The following is a 12,513-nucleotide window of genomic DNA, read 5'->3' on the forward strand; positions in this document are numbered from 1 at the left end:
GCCCGTGTGGAAGCGACTCTGGGGTGTTGGTGCTCGGAAAGGGCAGCGGTCGGTTACAGATGACACGTCAAAATGCCAAGTGGAAAACGAGTCCGTCTCTGCCCTGTGCCCCTGCCTCCCCGCGCAGGGCGGCCTTTCTGCTGAGCTTCCTTCCCGCTGCCTTGGGTCTTCCAGGGGAGAAAAAGACAGGCAGACAGACGCTTTTCAAGCCTGAAGAGGCGTCCCCTGTTCTCTGGGGGATCCACCTGCTGCTTCCCAGCTGCTTGCCGGGTTTCTGGGTGCTTTTCTGTGGCCGGCTAGTTTCTCCTTGCTTTCTGTAGCCTTTCAGATTCGTAGTTTTGAGTATGGTGCACTGGGCGATACATCAGGATTGGATTTAATGAAAGTGCTGTATTTGTCCTTCTGCTATTGACCAGAAGCTTCTGTGTTGTAGCAGCATGGTCTTTTACAGCCCTTTTTCCTACTTCTTCACACACACCCCAGGCCGCACCACCACCGTTGGAAAGTACAGCAGTCTTACTGGGCAGTTTCAGATTTGGTAGTGCCCAGATCGCTTAAAATATGTTTACTTAAGGCACTATTTGTAACGGATTTTTACTGTGTTTCCAAGAGTGATGTCTGTATGGACTCGGTATTAAAATGCGTAGATGTTAATTTCTGATGCTTATGAAAGCAGACCTTCCTTAAAAGCTGGTTTTCTCCTACTTAGTTCCAGCCGTCCCTTAGCAAGCCAGGGTGACTGAACGGTGGATGCCACAGAAACCTCGGTTTGCTCCGTGTTCATACAGACAGTAAGCAAAATGTTGCAGGGAACATAGAAGGAACGTGCTTGATGGATGTAAGGAATGGAAATAGGTCAACTGAAAAAGACCTTTTGGTTTCAAATCGAGCTGCTGAGATATTGTAATAGACAATCTGATGAGGTGACTTGGTCGTTACAGTATGGTCACAAGTATGACGCTTTCTGAAGTAGAGTGTTGCTGCTTACTGGTGAGGACTCGTTGGGTTTGTTATTTGGGCTGCTGACCGGTACCAGAATCTCTGAAAAACACCAACACAGTTGTCCTTGGAGCTTAGGATGGTATTCTTTTTATAAATAGTATGAAAAAAGTAGTTCATCCTCTCTTGGAAAAAAGCTAACAAATTTTTGTGAGTTACAGGCTGTCCATTTTCCTTCTTAAATTTAATAACACCCACACCCTATAGTTACCATAGTGTCACATTACAGCAGGCAGAATAAGTAAAGGTATCTCTGTACGCAGTAGCTACAGTCGCTTGTAAAGAGTGTGGTTAGAATGTGACACTATGCATATATATATATAATTTATATATGTATATGTGTATGTATACACATGTATCTTAGGCTCATTGTCTCTGTGAGGCTTGCTTTTCCGCCTTCCTTTGAAAGTGAGAAACTTTTCTGCTACAATAGAATGTGTCCAAGAGAACCGGACTCCAAAGTGTTATTCTCTTGAAGACACCTGGGCTTTCTGTGGCTGGTTTAATAAAGGAACAAAGTTTTCCCACATGTAGTGAGAATGCAACCACTTAACTCTTTCTAAGGGATTATGGTTTTAGTACTGGAGCTGCATCTAGAGAGAAGCACCGGTCCAGCAAAGAAACCTGTTTTATTTTACTTTGATTTGCTCTTCCTGTATAAACACTGAAGATGACAGAACTGAGCTTGGGAGGTGGTTGTTTGGCTCTGGGAACCTCATTTGCAAGGGTCCACCCTGGGGAAGTACCCTTATAAAAAAAATGACATGGTCTAAAATAGAAGCACAAAGTGTTTTCTGACCGTGAGTTTGTCTTCAGGTTGGTATTTCACACTTTGGAATGTGTTTTATTTATTCAGATTCTGTAGTTTATTTTGGAAGATTTTTTTAGTAATGAACTTAAAATGACTGTTAAGTTCAGGAAACTTTGACTTCCCCAGGTTTAAAATTAGCATCTTCATCAGTAACAAACTAGTCTCCAGTGTTACGCAGAACACAGGTTTCCCAGAAGACGGGCCTCCTGCCAAGGAATTTTCATCTATTTACTCTTGGGCAATTCTGTCCTTAGCAAAGCCGAAACTGGGAAATGTGTGTGTTATCATCCAGGCGACAGCCTTTGAGATGGTACGGTCATTTCTCTTTGAAGGAGAGCATTCAGGTTTAGCTGGGAATCTAAATGCAGGAGTACCTGTCACTTTCCAGTCACGTCTTCTGATTTTTGGGGGGAATAATGTGCATTATCATATGTTTAAGGTGCATGTGATGGAACATATGAAACCGTAAGAGAGCTGCTCTCATCAAGGGTTTATGTACGTGAAATGGAAGATGTTTTCAATAGCCTTATTTTAGATAAGTATGCATAAATGAGTGTTGTTGAAATACTTCAAAGTTTTGAGCTACTTCAGTGGACGTATTTTGGAATAAAGATGTTCTCTTTGAATTACTTAGTATCAGGGCAAAGATACAGCACTAAAGCAATTTTCTTTTCCTCCAAGAGAGTTCACTGGAATTTATAAAACACAGAAATAGGTGTATATTTGGATGCTTCCCCCCCAGTAAAAAAAAAAAAAAGCCTGCCCAATATATTAATGATGTTCTATTGCTGGTTAAAAAAAAAAAAAAGCTTGGGGAAGAGTGAGACAGAATTCAGCATAGCTGGGAGACCGGCATATCTTAGCACACCAGGTTGAAGACTGAATCCTCATCCTGTGATGTCTCGCAGGTTCCCTACCAGGAGTGTTCCTCCAATGACGCCGAGCTCAGGGTTGCCTGTCCCCGGTTCCAGCAGCGTTGTTCTGCTGGTGGAGCTGCGTGAAGGCTCCCGGCAGTCGATGATCCCTTTGGTTAAAGTTGAGATCTTAAATTCCACCTAACAGCTCAGGGGAGGTTGGGCCAGACGGCAGGCAGTCATGCTGCCCACCAAAGGGTCTGCTATTTCTACATTGCTTCATCCTCTCAGCTTTGCAAGCTAGAACTGCCATCGCGCGCTGTGCCTGTGCAGGCATGGGTAGCAGGGACGTGGTCCGCTGTGGGGAAGGAGTGTGTCTGTCATCGCGTGGAAGTCCTTGTGCACGTACCCTCTGTTAAGTCTCCCAAACATAATAATGACATGCAGTAGCTTCCTTCAGTCCCATGAGTGCCTTCACATAATGGACAGGGTGCCCTTCCTCTGGGGTCTTGCACCGTGAAATACTTGATTTTAAAATCTCTCTGTGAAGGACAGGGCAAGGGATAAGGCAGCAAGCTATATACAGCAGTAATGAAAAGAGCTATTTAAGAAGTGGGTGTAACAAACTCTTAATTAGATATGAGCTAAAATAATGCTGCTCCAAATTCAAGTCAGCTTCTTGGAATGTAGAAGGGAAGCTGAAGCCCTTACAAGTGCCAATTAACTTGAGTGAGCTGGTAGATGAAGTCAGGTGTCTTCCTTGCTTGGATCAGCACATTGTAGTGAAATACTGAGTTCTTCCGCCAATGTCTTTTATTTTGCCAGGCCAGTAGCAACCCTTAGAAATTAATAAATAGCTTGCATGACTGCTTGCATTACTGTTGTGAGGTGGAAATCGCAAAATTCAGGATTTATGGTTTTTAAGCTTAGCTATAACGATGTACTGACAGTATGTGTGATTTTTGTGTAAACTACGTCTTGCCAAATGTAATCTCTTAAGCTTGCAAGTTGAGTTGAAACAGGTGACTAACATTAGATTCCTGTGAGGCTTCTTGGCTTTAACTTTTGGTGTGTACATGCTGAGTACCATGTGATGTAACTTCAGCTCAATTTTAGAGCATTGATTTCCATGCAGAGGCCATCCGCTTGAATTTGCAGTGGCTTTAGGACAAGAATATATATCCCCATAACCCTTACCCAGATAACTGTCTGGAAGAAACTGCAGAATTTCGCCTGGCAAACTCTGCAGATGACATCAGCAGGTCAGTTCTGTAGAAAACGATGCTTCCTCAGTATTCGGTTGAACCGTATGTAGTGTTTTGAACCAGGGATCATCCACCGGGGTACAGGACGGTGGCCGTGCGGAGCAGGAGACGGTGGCTCTGAAAGGAAGGAGGGCTGTGAGCGATGGCTGACGGCGAGGCGTGCAGCGCGGTGGTGAGGACCACCATGAATCCTGAACGTGCTGAAGGTGAAAACTGGAGGCAGTTACTGCAAACACCACAGCTGAGTTGTTTGAAAATACACTGGAGAACGTGATGGCTGTTGGAGAACATTTAAGTGATTTCTTTGTGGGAAGAGTCTTTTGATAGCTCCTTCGCTTATTTAAAAAGCAGTAGTTGTTGGTCAAAAAATGGTCCAAAAACATGGTTTTGTGACTGTTAAAAGTTGGTATTCCTGCCTAAAGCTGGCCCCCCTGCATTCTCCCCTGCTTACTGCGGCTTTCCCTGCTCCCGCCTTGTCTGCTGCGCGTTGTGTTGGCAGCAGGTCCGGGTTAGTGTTCACCCGTGTGTCGCAGTTCCACGTGCAGCCACTTGAATGCTTCTCCCTGCACAGGGGAGAGGGGCACGCTGGTGTCGGTCAGCTGTGGGGAGTGGGTATCTCGGAAAGAATATCACCACTTTTGGTGGTGGTGACAGCGTGCTCTGGTTTAAAATGGTTCCAGCTGAGTTGTCTGTTTCCAGCGGTGGCTGTACTGCATGCATCCATCTGATGACATTCCAGCATCTTGTAATGTGTAATACAGGGAATTATAATAAACTCATGTTTTACTGTGGGTGTTGATTTGACTGTTCATGATCTTGCTTTTGTAACTATATCTACATGAGCTTTCTGAGTCTTTGAATAAAAGCTGGTTTTTTCACGGTAAGAACTCGTCCTGAAACATCTTGGTCAACTCCCAAAAGAGTGCCCTTGTACATGATTTCCTCCCCACTTCCTCACTCCTATATGTAAGATTAATGGATATGTGAGCATTTAAAGAGGTTATATGTAAGCTACTGTTCTTTGTATTTGTTACCTAAACAAGTAGGAAGTATCTGTAAAAGAATCTTAATTAAAACTTATTTTGTAGGATAACTGGGATGATGAGGAGGAAGAGGAGGAAGTAAAGGAGACAGAGATAAAACAAGGTAAGACTTAAAAGGAATACATAGCTCTGTATGCAGCATCAGAACAGACACTGGTTTTGCCTTGAGTGTATCTGAAGAATCAAAACCACTTTCCAAATAGGGTCGGTTTTGTTTTTGACAAAGCATGTCTTTTAACTCTCTCTGTGTTCAGATTCCAGTAATTGAGCTCTGTCGCTTTCTCTTTGATTAGTGGTTCTGTAGTCGCTGGAAAAAAAAATCAGTAGACCTCTTGAGAGCTGTATTGTTCAATGTTTTACAGAACCAAAAGTTTCAGAAAAAAAGAAAATAGCAGAAAAAATAAAAGAAAAAGAAAAGCTACAGAAGAAAAAGCAAGAGGAGCTTAAAAAAAGGGTAACTCCTTTTTTCTTCCGGGTCTCGTAAAATTTAGAGGGCAGGTGTGGTTGGTTTTGGTTTGGTTTTTTTTTGAGGTTGAACAAGATCTGTAAAGATCTTGACTATTCTGATAAAACAAACTTAAGTCTTGTACTTACTTAAAACTGGGGGCTGTTAGCTTTAATTTCTCTGTAATTTAACCAAGTTATTGAAATAATGCTTATTGCTGTTTCTTTTGTATGCACCTCATGATAAAACATGGAGTTGTGAAACTTGGAACTAAGGTGTTTCTTCCTACTTCTTGTAAAATGAACAATTTATTAAACAAGGTGGCATTGTTATTGGCACTGTATTGGGGTGGTTTTCAGGTCTGTACATGCTTGAGGTATATTGACTTCAGGCAGAAGTAAGCTATTCAAGTGGCACTGGAAAAAACACGATTTCTTGTACTAGCTCTGCTCAAGGGTAAGAAATACAACGTTCTCCCTATGTACATCTTTTAATTCAGTTAGAGGCACCAGAGGAAGAAAAAGAACTTACACCAGAAGAACAGTTAGCAGACAAACTACGACTAAAGAAATTACAAGAGGAGTCAGACCTTGAGTTAGCAAAAGAAACATTTGGTAAGTGTGCTGTGCCCGGGTCAAGCAAGTCGATGTAACTGTAGCATCACAAAAGCACTGTATTCTCTAAATAAAACTGTGTTATGTGCAAAAAGAACTGAGCAGGATTTGACTGTCGCATGCAGGTTGTGTTACTGAGAATAAAGAGGGGTTTAAATTCAAACTACTGGAGGCGTGTCCTGGGAGTAAGGACTAATTGCAAGAAGCACAAAAACATCTTTAGACTAGAAGGTGCTTTTTCTTAACGTGTCATGGTAGGAGGTTATAGGAAAAGGATGGTTGACTAATTTTCCAACATATTGGTACTTCTGGTAAAAAGATGAGTGTGTAAAAAGAAAAAAAAAAAAGGAAAAAGTGCTGTCTCTTAATGTTCTGAGGTGCTTTACGATGAGGATTTAATGAGGCTTTGGACGAGCGTGGCACAGCATAATTCATGCACGCTGTACTTCAGGCTGTGGAATAAGCTAGATGCTGAAAAAGCCAGTTAAGTCAGGGGAATGAGCTTGTTTCCCGGCACAGATGAAGTAGACTTAAAGCAGATCATTCTGGTTTTGTGCTTTGACAGAACTAGCAAAGATACTGATTCATAGCAGCATTCTTCAAACATGAAAGCGTGTTTCCTTGATTATAGTGAATTATACAGCTTATTACTCAGTGAAAATTCTGCTCTGCGAGTCTTCTGAAAGAGTACAGTGCCTTGCGGGGGATACGTTGAATACAGTTGCAAAGAACCAACTAAATTTTGCACTTAGGAGCTCAAGACAGGAATTCCTTATTTAAGGGGAAAGGGGCTTCATGTAGTGCATGTTGCTCCAGAGAATAGAAATAGCTGGTTCAAATTACTAAGCTTTGCAGCAAAATCTCTCTCCATACAGGCTAGTAACTCAGGCTGTTAGCTTCTGTGGGGCAGAAGCCAGTGGGAAGTGAGTAAGCAAACCTCAGCTGTGGTTTTGTGAAGCTTTGGTGGAGGTGAGGAACTGAATGTGAACAAGGTCACTTGTTTCCTCTGGAGTCATCTTTTAGGGATCACAGCTAACGTTTTCTGTAATACCTCTGTCTTTCCATGCAGGTGTAAATAACACATGTGGATTAGATGCCATGAATCCCTCTTCAAAAGATGACTTTACGGAATTTGGCAAACTACTAAAAGAGAAAATTACACAGTATGAAAAATCATTACATTACGCCAGTTTTTTGGAAGCATTAGTTCGAGACGTATGTATTTCATGTAAGTTAAGTGAAAGACATCCTAGAATACACTGCTACCAAAATCGCAATGGAGTTGAAGTTGAAAACATGCTGTTATATTAAATGTTAAATCGAGATTGATCTATGTAGTTTATACTACATGAAGTACTAATCTGTTTCACTGACTAGTATCTGATTCCATTCCCACAAACTGTATTACAGATTGTGTGCTTGCACAAGGGTTACATTGCACGTCAGTTAAAGACAGTCATTTTAAAAAGTGTGAATTTTTATGCTGATCTAAATCTTGCATGTTTTTCTTGAAGCCATTTCTAAAATAATAATAGAAAAAATTCTCTGAGCCAGATAACTTGAGTAACTCATTTGGAAGGAAACTATTATAAAATTGAGTTCATGTAATTCTGGGACTGCAAAATAAATTGTTCTGGAATTCAACATGTAACTATACAGAGATAAAACTAACGTAAACTCATTTTTTTCTGTTGCTCTGGTCGGCTGGAGTACTTGGTGAATTCATTGCTTGAGATCTTTTCCTGTACTGTACACATGTTGTCCTTCAGTGAAGTTGTAACTTGATACTATTTAGTGCTGTAAAAATACAGTGATCACTGGCTGACCGGAGCTGGTAACTTAAATTTCAAATGGATTCCAGATCTTCTAAAGTGAAGGGCTCACAACCTCTTGGACCATTTATTGCTAATTATTTATTATTAATCCACTGCTCCTTTTGATATGTTTTACTGCATTTTACTGTATCCATGTTTTACTGTTCAAATGCCTCCTCATTAAGACTTTTGTGTTCACTAACTCCTAATTTGCAAGTTTTACCTTCTACAACATTCAAGCTGCTTACTAGGGACTATCTGAAATAGGAGTTGTGATTGTAAGGACCAGAATTACCCAGTCTGTATTTTGCTCATTTAAATCAAGTAATTGCCTGTACTTACTACTAATGCTTATTTCTAGTTTTTAGAGAATGTTGATGTTAGATTATTTAACTGCCTTCTAAGAAAAATATTAATGAGGAATCTTTTTTTTTTCCCTTCCCCCTGATGTAGTGGAAATTGATGATTTGAAAAAGATCACAAATACTTTGACAGTACTATGCAGTGAAAAACAAAAACAAGAAAAGGTAAGACTTCCACATGTTTCTGCAGCAATAACAATACTCGCTAAAGGTGCTAATCTGGAAAAAGGGAATAGGTCTCACACTGACTTGTACTGCTGATTTTTTTAGAGGTAGTAGCAGATTAAGTGATAACCTTGGGTACTGGTTTAGCATTAAATCCTCTTCACTCTGTGAGTTGATTGAATCTAGAGATCACAGGCAAAACCTCGATTAATTTACATAAATGTTACCTATGTGCTAACCTTGTTATGTTTTATGCTGTCTTGGGGTTAAAATGGCTTACACCCATATCCTGAAGACAGAAGCCAGCCTCATTTAGAGTTAAATGTCAATATAATACCAGTCTATGGAAGTAACTTAAATCTTTGCCAAAGTTTAGGATTTTAAATAGCAGATAACTGGGATTTTTACAGTGTCATGCAAACTAAAGAAGCAATAACCGCATAGGCAAGGAAGAGTAAGTTTTAAAAAGTGATGTAATAGCTTAACTGATGCTTATGTGATGCAAAACATTGTGTTTTATAGCACACATCTATGTTAAAACTCTAGGTAGGTTGGAGTTCAGTGAGTAATTGAATTGTTAGATAGCAACAAAATTAAGCAGACAATATGACTAGCAAGTGCAACTCTTGGTATGTTTTCAAATTGGAGGATTGGTAGGAGACAAAAGGCAGAGCGTTGTCAATGTAAGTAGTAACTTGTAGATGTAAAACGGGAAACCTTTTAGACACAAACTGTTCCAGTGGCAGGTGTTCTTCTGTGATGCCAGTTCTAACTCTCCAGGCATGAGTGAAGCACCTTAATGCAAACCAAACTTCATGTACAGTGTTAATGCATTAAGTCTGGAATTCAGCAAAAGTGTGATAAACTTTTTCTTTAATATGAACTGCGCTTTGGAGAGAAGCCTGTGACTTGTTGAACCAAACAAGTTTAAAAAGAAAAAGTATGTATACTTCCTATTTTTATACTCTTCTCTCCTGGCTTTTCATGTAAATTAGTTTGGGCAACCACTGAAAGCTACAAGTACACCAAGCCAGTAAGGAAGAGCTTTACTATGAACTGTTCTGTAGAGTTTGTTTAGAACTCTTTTTTTTGCAAGGAAGACATTCAGCCACTATGGTGATAAAAGCAACATTAAATTCCTTAATTAAGTTGGTAATTTCACAAAACTAAACACTAGACTCTGCATTTACTTAATTATTCTACTTGTTCAGAGTCTAGGTAAAACAGGATGAAAGACAAAACATGGGCAAGTATGCGATGCAGGGAGCTGTAGGACACCTGAAAATGTCATAGCTGTGCTATGACTGGATTGTGTTCTGGGATGAAATGTGGGGGTAGAAATCATTGGCAACAGTGCATTCACCCATGGGTATGCGAACGTTCATACCTGAAGACATGTGGCATTACTCTAATTAGAGTAATGACAAATTACTGTGGATTTTGAACATGCTCTTCCTATTTAAGCAGAATAAAGCCAAAAAGAAGAAAAAAGGTGTTGTGCCTGGAGGTGGTTTAAAGGCTACTATGAAAGATGACCTGGCTGATTATGGAGGATATGATGGAGAATACGTACAAGACTTCGAAGACTTCATGTGACATTTATCTCCCCTTCTGTTGTCTTTCTGTTGCCCATAATCCCTTAAACATGTAGCACAACTTTTCTTCCTTTAAATTCTGCCAAATGCTACAATCAAAATTGCAGTATCTCTGTGCTGGTGGTTTAACTCTTGAGGGGTCAGTGCTAAAGCACTGGGCTTCCTGTTCTGTGGTCGGGGATTAGAACGAAGACACTTAAAAGCTAGGTAAATTGCAGTTACAAAACCCAAAATTCTGATAATGGTAACTGTTGCTATTTGGTTTTATAGTAACAGCCACTAAATTGGAAATGAATTTCAACACGGCAAAGTATTATTACCAGCACAGTTCAGTGACATGGCCTTAACTGTACCTCCTTGAATGACTTGTTTGATGAACAAAAGCAGTTTGCAGCAAGGGCATGGTGTGCACTTAGTATTACAATTGCTTTGTCTTAAGTTAGAGCTTGAGGTTTTCAGCCTGTTGTGAAGGGGAACTGCTAACTTCAGAGTGAGGATACTGCACCTGAAATGCATCACTTGAGATACCTGCTACTTCAAAGCTTGACATCTAAACAGAACACTGGGTGGGTCAGGACAAGGAAAGAGTTGCTTATTTGAAAAAAAAACAACTTGTGTCTCAAGTATGAAGTTTAGTTTCCATTCATCTAAATTTCTACTAATGCAGCTGTATGGGTTGGGTATTCTTTAACAGTTAATTGCCTGGTTCAAGTGTAAAAAAACAAGACTTCTTTTGGTCTCTCATGGGTTGTGGTAGACCTTTCACGACTCAGCCATTTTCTTTCATTTAAAAAAAAAACTTGCTTAGCAAACTGCAACAGTTACTACAGTTGGGCAAATTGTTATGTTAACAATTATGACATCTGCAATGTTTTATAAAGCAACTAATTTAATAAAAATCACTATTGAGGACTTCACTACAGCTGTCTTTGGACCAGTATCTTACAGTAAAAATACTTGAAGTGGTAGAGTTGCAAAACAGATGTGTGCTGGGCATGTGGTACTAGGTCTAGCCTTTGCTCTGACTTGCAGCTCTGACTTGCAGCTTAACTGGTGTTAGAGGAGCAAGATTTCATTCTTGTAAAATTGCTGTTTCTTATGATAAGACTCTTAGAGATGCTGATGGTAAACAAAATACTTCTAGGACTGCTGTAATCCAACCATTTCCATGACAAACTTAATCTTTTCTATTGCTGGAACTGCTGAGCTCAGTGGCTTGTACTTACCTTAGGAATATGTTAGGGTGGCCCTTGTCAGTGTAAGCAGTTATTTTATTCTAACTGGCAGCTGCTGTTACCAGAAGCAGCCCCGCATTTACAACTTGCGGTTTACTCGGGTGTTTGTTCCTAATATGGATGAGCTACATGTGTGCTTCCACAAGGCAGGCATTCTTCCAGATCCTTCCTGTTGTTAGCAGTCCCAAATTTTTAAAGGATCAGGGATGGTAATTCTAAGAAGGACAGCTCGAGGTTCTCCTTTCATGCCAGGAACTTTAAAGTTCAAGTTAAAAGATTGCTAGCCATTATTTAACTTAGACTAATCACAGCCAACTCAGTCTAATTTGGTCTTATGAGACTGACTAGAACTGAAATTTTAAGTAGTGTTCTGCTCAGGCATAATCCTCCCTACATAAAATGTTTCATTTAGCAAAGGAGCTGTGACTTGTAGTATGTATAGCTGTGTACAACTTCTAGTGCTGCTCTTGCAGATTTGAGATAAATACTGTGTGTGGACATATTTGTCATATGCAGTGGTTGCACATGCATGAAAATGTTCAGCAACAAAAAGGATTGTAAGCTGTAAATTCAAGTTAGCATCTCTTTGCTAATTAACTGGGCTGCTATGGCAGTTGTATTTTTGCTAGGACAATGTTTAGCGATCGTATGATATCATTGCTTAATTTTACTTAAAAGCTGTCTGTATGCTGTAGTCAGCTCTCAGCCCTCCCCACACCCCTTTTTTTTTGACAGGAGGTAACTTGCTGGATTAGTTGGAAGCTCTGCAGGCTGCATTTATTTTGGGGAGCATACAGAATCCAAGCTAAAACTGGGTTTCTGCCTGAAGCAGTGTCCAAGTCTTATCCCCTCCCCAGTTAAATCAGACCTGATCTTGTAAACTTGCCAAAACAGCTAAGTGCCAGAATACTCGGGTTGCTAGCTCCTGACAGGGAGTCATACCAACTGTCTGCCCAGTAGGGCTGTCTAAGCATGGAAAGGAGTTAAAATTTAATAACTGTTAAGAATATATTTGTGCTTGATTACTTCTTTTACTCCAAGACAGTGGCAAATTAAGTATATGCTGTTTAGAGTTGTACAAGGCTATTTCACTTCATCACTAAGCCAGAAAACAAAACCAGGCTAATCAGACAGGAATCAAGGAATGGATTATCCTAGCGTGGATCTAAAACCTTCTCTTGCTTATGTCATTGTCAACGTACTGGATATTCTGCACGTTCTATTTCAGCCTTCTGTCGGTTTAGATCCAATTCTTACGGTGATCAATCATCCACACCCCTAATTTAAAGGACTGCTGGATTGCAGTGGTTC

The 12,513-nt window shown here is 40.3% G+C and overlaps 1 protein-coding gene across 1 annotated transcript; it reads left to right on the forward strand.

Annotated features, from left to right (window-relative positions):
* The first annotated feature begins 4,071 nt into the window (after nt 1-4,071).
* Nucleotides 4,072-10,062, forward strand: EIF3J (eukaryotic translation initiation factor 3, subunit J). The gene is made up of 8 exons (XM_009572726.1): nt 4,072-4,135; nt 4,352-4,437; nt 5,018-5,075; nt 5,335-5,426; nt 5,917-6,031; nt 7,101-7,259; nt 8,299-8,372; nt 9,840-10,062. Exons 1-8 carry the CDS (start codon nt 4,072-4,074, stop codon nt 9,966-9,968), a joined length of 777 nt encoding a protein of 258 aa, XP_009571021.1. The 3' UTR covers nt 9,969-10,062.
* The last annotated feature ends 2,451 nt before the right edge of the window (nt 10,063-12,513 follow it).

Source organism: Fulmarus glacialis, unplaced genomic scaffold, assembly GCF_000690835.1.
Source record: "Fulmarus glacialis isolate BGI_N327 unplaced genomic scaffold, ASM69083v1 scaffold40762, whole genome shotgun sequence".
Lineage (NCBI taxonomy): Eukaryota > Metazoa > Chordata > Aves > Procellariiformes > Procellariidae > Fulmarus > Fulmarus glacialis.